Raw genomic sequence first — 7,258 nt, 5'->3', positions numbered from 1 at the left:
GTTTTTGGTGAATTTCTATTTGACGTTTTCTTTATTTTCTTCTATAAAAAGAAAAAAAAAAAAAGATGCGACACTCCTCCTCCTCCTCCTCTTCTTCCTCCTGCTGGAAAACAGAGCTCACAAACGATCTTTCTGACTTTCTACGGAACGGAAACGCACAAAAATAATAATCTTAAGTTAAATTAGAGCGTAGCAGGGCTGCTGCAATAAGTCAAATTCTTCTTCTTCTTCACTTTACTGGATAAAATCACCAACAACAGAGAATCAGAGCATCTTTCCTTCCTTCCCTACTTCCTTCCTCCCTCATTTCCTTCCTTCTTCCTCCCTCCTTTCCTTCCTCGCTCCTTTCCTTGCTTCTTCCTCCCCTCCATCTTTCCTTCCTTCCCTTCCTTCTTTGCTTCTTTCCTTCCTTGCTCCTTTTCTTTCCTCCCTCCTTTCCTTCCTTCTTCCTCCCTCCTCCCTTCCTTCCTTCTTCCTCCCTTCCATCCTTCCTACCTCCTTCCTTTCCTCCCTCCTTCCTTACTTCCTTCCTCCCTCCTTTCCTTCCTTCTTCCTCACTTCCATCCTTCCTTCCTCCTTCCTTTCCTTCCTTCTTCCTTCCCTCCTTCCTCCCTCTCTCCTTTTCTTGCTTCTTCCTCCCCTCAATGTTTCCTTCCTTCTTTCCTTCCTCCCTCATTTCCTCCCTCTTTTCCTTGCTACTTCCTCCCTTCCTTCCTCCTTTCCTTCCCTTTCCTCCCCTCCTTCCTTCCTCCCTCTCTCCTTTCCTTGCTTCTTCCTCCCCCTCCATCCTTCCTTCCTTCCTCCTTTCCTTCCTCCTTTCCTTCCTGTAGAGGAAAAAAAACTGTAATTTCAACTGAGAAATATCACAAAAATATGAAAATTGAAGGCAAAATTCTATAAAAAGTCAGAATTTGAGAGTAAATTCATACATTTTATAAATAAATGTTCATATTTCAAGAATAGAGTTGAAATAAATTGTGAACAAAGTTGTTTTTTTGGTTCATTTTATTTTACAGATTGAAATATAACATGACGACTTCTTATCATTAAATTACAACTTTTCCTCCAATTTTGGTTTAAAATATTTAACTTTTTCCTCCATATTTGTCACAATTCTCCAGTTCTGGAAAATTCAACTTTATTTTTTACTCATAAAACTGACTGTTCTTTACAAATATATACACATTTTCCTCACTATTATAACTTTTATTCTATAAAATATTCAACTTTACATTGAAATATTTGCAGCTTATTCAGAAAATATTGACTTTTATTGTTGAAATTGTAACATTTCCTCACAAAACTACAACTTAATCTCCAAATATTGACTTTATTTTCTCTTGAAATGAAAAAGTCATAACATTAAAATCATCTCCTACCAGTGGCTCTGCTGCTCTGTTGCTGCAGTTAGAATTATTCAGTAATGTTGTAAAGTAAAAAAAAAACTCTAACGTTAAAATAACCAAACAATCATTTTCCCTTTATTTTACTTTACTAAAGACATTTGGGTGATTTCTCTTTTCTTTTCTTTTTTTTTTACAATCTAATGAAGTCCAGTTGAATGCAAAGATAATCAGAAGTTATTAAAAAAAAAAAAAAAGAAATCACATTTATTTATAATTTCTTACGAGGTTTTTGATGTTTTTTTCTGTTGTCACAATGTTTTTCAGGATGTTCTTCGACTTCGGGAGAGTTTGGTTAAAAGAAAAAACACTAAAGTTACTGATTCAGAATCACATTGACTAATAAACTGAAGGGAGTTTTCCTTTTTAAAATCGCTCCTGCTGGTTTCAGCCTGCTGTATTTAATCAGGAAATCTGTAGATAGGTACGCTGTGAGTGTGTGTGTGTGTGTGTGTGTGTGTGTGTGTGAGTGAGTGTGAGAGAGAGTGTGTGCGCGCCTGGTGTTGTGTAAACTTTATAAGTGTTAATTTAAACCTTGACTCCACTCCTCTCTCTCTCTCTCTCTCTCTCTCTCTCTCTCTCTCTCTCCCTCTCCTCTCTCTCTCTCTCTCTCTCTCTCTGTGTCATTCAAAGTCAATGTCACTCTCCCGGTTTGGTTTAGTGCCTTTTCTCTCAGACACTCTGAAATAAAAAACAGTAATACCTCTGGATACCTGCGCCTCTGTCTGTCTGTGTGTGTTCAGATGTGTGTAGGTGTGTTAAGTTGTGTATAGATGTGTGTAGATATACAGGGCTTAAAGTATTCCGGCACCCGTGCTGGATTTTCCGGCATGCGGCGTTTTGGCCGCTGGGAAAAAAAGTGTTATATTTTTCAAAAGACCGTCTTGATATCATCACCATTTTGAGTTCGTCTGCCAATGATCTAACCAGGCGGGGGAGTTCTGGTCCTCTGAAATGAAGCCAACGCGGAAGTAACTTAGAGCTGCATTCTATCAAAAGGCCACCAGGGGGGCGACCGTCTCTATACAAGTCAATGGAGAATTCACCAACTTCTCACTTGATTTTCTAACCTCAGTAAACGTTTTCAAAATGTGTTTATGGTCTCAATCGCTAGTTTAAAGCCCTTCTTCAATGCAGTATGATGTTCATTTGGGACATTTTGGCCTCCCTGATTTTATATGTGACGATAAAGCAGGGTATGCATTAGGGCGTGGCTACGTCCTGATTGACAGGTTGATTGACCAATGTCCTCGAGATCCAGCCCTCGCAACCATAGCAACCTCCCCCGCTCCGCCCATGGCTCCGCCTCATGCCCATATAAGTAGAATCTGTTTTTATCTTTCCCAGCATGCACCTGAAATTTTCAAGATGGCGCTGCCTAGAGCCCATAGCTGTGTCCCAATTCAGAGGCTGCATCCTTCGAAGTACGCAGCCTTTGCGGCCTTCGAAGGATGCATCCTTCTGAGGAACCTCCGAAGGACGCATCAACCGTTGTTAAATGAGACGGTCTAGCCTTCGAGGCATTTCCTGGTTGCGTCACCAGCTGTTCCCGCCCATAAGACGAGAAAGACGTCTCGACCGAAAGACGGTGAAAAAACTGACAAAATTATAAGAGAGAAGAAAGAAGGAAGAAGAAGGAAAACACACAAGAAAGAAGAAAACCAAGAAAGAAAAAGATGATGGACGTTGAACATTTTTTTATTTTATTTTTGATAAACTTTTTAATGGTTAATTAGTAAAAGTATAAAACTATAAGTAGTAATAAGTAAAAGTAATTAAATTAAAAAAAAAAACCCAATACTTACATTTGAATGTAAACTCCTCACCGGTTGGTGTCGCCATTGTTATGTTTTCACGGCACTGAACAGCGCCACGCAAAGGATCTTGGGATCTGGGAGGCCGCGAAGGATAGTAGCGGTGCATCCTCCAAAGAGAGGGAAAAGAAGGCTGCATTTGAAGGAGTCTTCGAATTGGGACAGCCTTCACACGGCGTTGTGACGTAATCGGCCTCTAAATGCGTACTTCGAAGGATGCAGCCTAGTGCGTTGACTCCTCTGCTGCCTTTTGAGATGGTTTTTTTTTGGGGGGGGGTTGGGGGGTCCGCCCAGGGCGCAAAACTAGCCAGGACCGCCTCTGCTCTCCCCCCCCTTCTCTCTCTCTCTCTCTCTCTTTCTCTCCCTCCCCCCTCTCTCTCTCCCTCTCTCTTTCTCTCTCTCTCTCTCTCTCTTTCTCTCTCTCTCTCTCCCCCTCTCTCCCTCTCTCTCTCTCCCTCTCCCTCTCTGCCTCTCTCTCTCTCCCTCCCCCTCTCTCTCCCCTCTCTCTCTCTCTCTCCCTCTCCCTCTCCCTCTCTGCCTCTCTCTCTCTCTCCCTCTCTCCCCCTCTCTCTCTCTGCCTCTCTCTCTCTCTCTCTCTCCTCTCCCTCTCCCTCTCTCTCTCCCTCCCTCTCTCCCACTCCCCCCCCCCCTCTCTCTCTCACACCCCCCCCCCCTCTCTCTCTCTCACACTCCCCCCCCCCCCTCTCTCTCTCTCTCTTTCTCTCTCTTCATGGGTGGATCTCTTCTGCTGTCCATAAAAAGTTTCAACTGCTCCAAAATGAGCACAAACCTCATTTACCATCAACCTGCTCCACTCCTCCCTGCTCGGTAAGTGACTTTACGTCTCTCTCTCTCTCTCTCTCTCTCTCTCTCTCTCTCTCTCTCTCTCTCTCTTTCTCTCTCTCTCTCTCTCTCTCTTTGTGTTTAGTTTAAAGTTTTTGGGGTTTTTTGCTGTAAATGTCACAGATTTAGGTGATATGATCATGTTAGTTGCTGCTGGTGTTGTGTTGAATGTGTTGAACTGTGAGTTTTGGTCACAACTGAAACCTTTTTTTTGATCCAGATAATCTTTTTTGGTTCTTATAATTTCAGTGAGTGTCTTCATTCAGTGTAAAATAATGTTACCATAGTTAAAGTCTAATTTTAACTATTCAAAATGGGTCTTTGTACAGTCTGTGGAAACTTTAAAAAAAAAAAAAAGATTAAAAGCATGTGAACTGATTTAGTGTTGAACTTTGTCGTAGAGCTGCAACAAGAAGTCCATTAATTGATTAGTTTAGGAAGGAAGGAAAGGAGGAAGGAAGGAAGGAAGGAAAGGAGGAAGGAAGGAAGGAAGGAAGGGGGGACGGAATGATAGAAAGAAGGAAGGAAGGGGGGATGGAATGACAGAAGGAAGGAAGGAAGGAAGGAAGGGGGGGACGGAATGATAGAAAGAAGGAAGGAAGGGGGGATGGAATGACAGAAGGAAGGAAGGTAGGAAGGACGGGTGGAAGGAAGGAAGGAAAGAAGGGAGGGAGGAAGGAAGGAAGGAAGGAAAGAATGATAGAAGGAAAGAATGATAGAAGGAAGGATGGAAGGAAGGATGGAAGGATGGAAGGAAGGAGGGAAGGACGGAATGAGGGAAGGAAGGAAAGCAGCAGGAACCGATGATAAATAGCTGTATAAAACAAGCATGAAAATCAGTTTGTCTATTCCACTTTTCTTTTTTAAAGTATGAAAACATGTTCTTAGAAGTTTCTGAGAAAGTGGGATGAACAGCAGGGATGATTACAGGAAGACAAAAAACCCTCTTTTACAGCTCATGAAGAAGAAGGAAGGAAGGAAGGAGGGAAGGAGGGAAGGAAGGAAGGAAGGAAGGAAGGAAGGGAGGAGGGAAGGAGGGAAGGAAGGAAGGAAGGAAGGGAGGAGGGAAGGAAGGAAAAGGCAGGAAGGAAGGAATGATAAAAGATAAGATAATGCCTTAGAAAGAGAGTCAATAAATAGGAATATTCATTCATCTGTCCTTCCTTCCTTCCTTCCTTCCTTCCTTCCTTCCTTCCTTCCTTCCTTCCTTCCTTCCTTAGATCTAAGTTCAGCTGTTAGGGTTAATTGTCCCTCCTTCTGTCCTTCCCTCCTTCCTTCCTTTCTTCCTTCCCTTTTTCCTTCATTAATTTGTCCTTCCTTCATCTGTCCTTCCTTCCTTCCTTCCTTCCTTCCTTCCTTCCTTCCTTCCTTCCTTCCTTCCTTCATATGTCCTTCCTTCCTTCTTTCCGTCATCTGTCCTTCCTTCCTTCCTTCATCTGTCCTTCCTTCCTTCCTGACAAATTCTCCAATGTAAAAATAAGTCAAATTTGACCCTTTCCAGTATGTAAGGGTTAGGATTAGTGGAACAAATCAATTATGATTCACATTTACCCCCTAAAACAATTTGAGGCTGACATTTTCTGTGCTTTGAGCCTGTTGGCCTGCTGTGAAGCTCCTTCTGTGTCTTGCAGCAGGAACCGATGATAAATAGCTGTATAAAACAAGCATGCAAATCAGTTTGTCTATTCCACTTTTCTTTTTTAAAGTATGAAAACATGTTCTTAGAAGTTTCTGAGAAAGTGGGATGAACAGCAGGGATGATTACAGGAAGACAAAAACCCCTCTTTTACAGCTCATGAAGAAGAAGGAAGGAAGGAAGGAAGGAGGGAAGGAAGGAGGGAAGGAAAGAACCCTCTTTTAGAGCTCATGAAGAAGAAGGAAGGAAGGAAGGAGGGAAGGAAGGAGGGAAGGAAAGAACCCTCTTTTAGAGCTCATGAAGAAGAAGGAAGGAAGGAAGGAGGGAAGGAAGGAGGGAAGGAAAGAACCCTCTTTTAGAGCTCATAAAGAAGAAGGAAGGAAGGAAGGAAGGAGGGAAGGAAGGAGGGAAGGAAAGAACCCTCTTTTAGAGCTCATATGGTACCAGACTGTTATTTTAGGACAGACTGGGGTTGAAGAGGGAGGAAGGAAGGAAGGAAGGAAGGAAGGAAGGAAGGAAGGAAGGAAGGAATGGATGAAGGAAAGGATGAAGGAAAGGTGGAAGGAGGGAGGGAGGGAGGAAGGAAAGAAGGAAGGAAGGGGGGACGGAATGACAAAAGGAAGGAAGGAAGGAAGGGAGGAAGGAAGGAAGGGAGGAAGGTAAGAAGGAAGGAAGGAAGAAAGGAGGAAGGAAGGAAGGAAGGAAGGAAGGAAGGAAGGAAGGAAGGAATGGATGAAGGAAAGGTGGAAGGAGGGAGGGAGGGAGGAAGGAAAGAAGGAAGGAAGGGGGGACGGAATGATAGAAGGAAGGAAGGAAGGAAAGAAGGAAGGAAGGGGGGACGGAATGATAGAAGGAAGGAAGGAAGGAAAGAAGGAAGGAAGGGGGGATGGAATGATAGAAGGAAGGAAGGAAGGAAAGAAGGAAGGAAGGGGGGATGGAATGATAGAAGGAAGGAAGGAAGGAAAGAAGGAAGGAAGGGGGGATGGAATGACAGAAGGAAGGAAGGAAGGGATGAAGGAAGGAAGGAGGGAAGGAAGGAAGAAAGGAAGGATGGAAGGAAAGGAGGAAGGAAGGGATGAAGGAAAGGAGGAAGGAAGGAAGGAAGGAAGGAAGGGATGAGGGAAAGGTGGAAGGAGGGAAGGAAGGAAGGAAAGAAGGAAAGAAAGAAGGAAGGAAGGAAGGAAGGAAGGAAGGAAGGAAGGAAGGAAGGGATGAAGGGTTTATATAACGTGGTTTAAAGCTGGCTGTGTAAACTGTTAAAGATCATGTGGGAAAGGGACAGAGCTCTCTCTCTCCTCATGTGATCAGCAGTGTGTGTGTGTGTGTGTGTGTGTGTGTGTGTGTGTGTGTGTGTGTGTCTCTCTCTCAATATGTGTGTGTGTGTCTCAATATGTGTGTGTGTGTGTGTGTGTGTGTGTGTGTGTCTCTCAATATGTGTGTGTGTGTCTCAATATGTGTGTGTGTGTGTGTGTGTGTGTGTGTGTGTGTCTCTCTCTCTCAATATGTGTGTGTGTCTCAATATGTGTGTTTGTGTGTGCGTGTGTGTGTGTGTGTCTCAATAT

General features: G+C 43.3%; 1 protein-coding gene across 1 annotated transcript in view; it reads left to right on the top strand.

The window, feature by feature from the left end:
* Positions 1–1,702, top strand: part of rab3ip (RAB3A interacting protein (rabin3)) — a 9,232-nt gene extending 7,530 nt beyond the window's left edge. Inside the window, exon 9 of the mRNA XM_053313808.1 lies at positions 1,671–1,702. Within this exon, the coding sequence (XP_053169783.1) occupies positions 1,671–1,702 (32 nt within the window). The remainder of the gene's footprint in view (positions 1–1,670) is intronic.
* The last annotated feature ends 5,556 nt before the right edge of the window (positions 1,703–7,258 follow it).

Source organism: Scomber japonicus, chromosome 23 (assembly GCF_027409825.1).
Source record: "Scomber japonicus isolate fScoJap1 chromosome 23, fScoJap1.pri, whole genome shotgun sequence".
NCBI lineage: Eukaryota > Metazoa > Chordata > Actinopteri > Scombriformes > Scombridae > Scomber > Scomber japonicus.
Note: the sequence above shows the minus strand (reverse complement) of the source record. Positions and strands in the feature narration are given on the sequence as shown.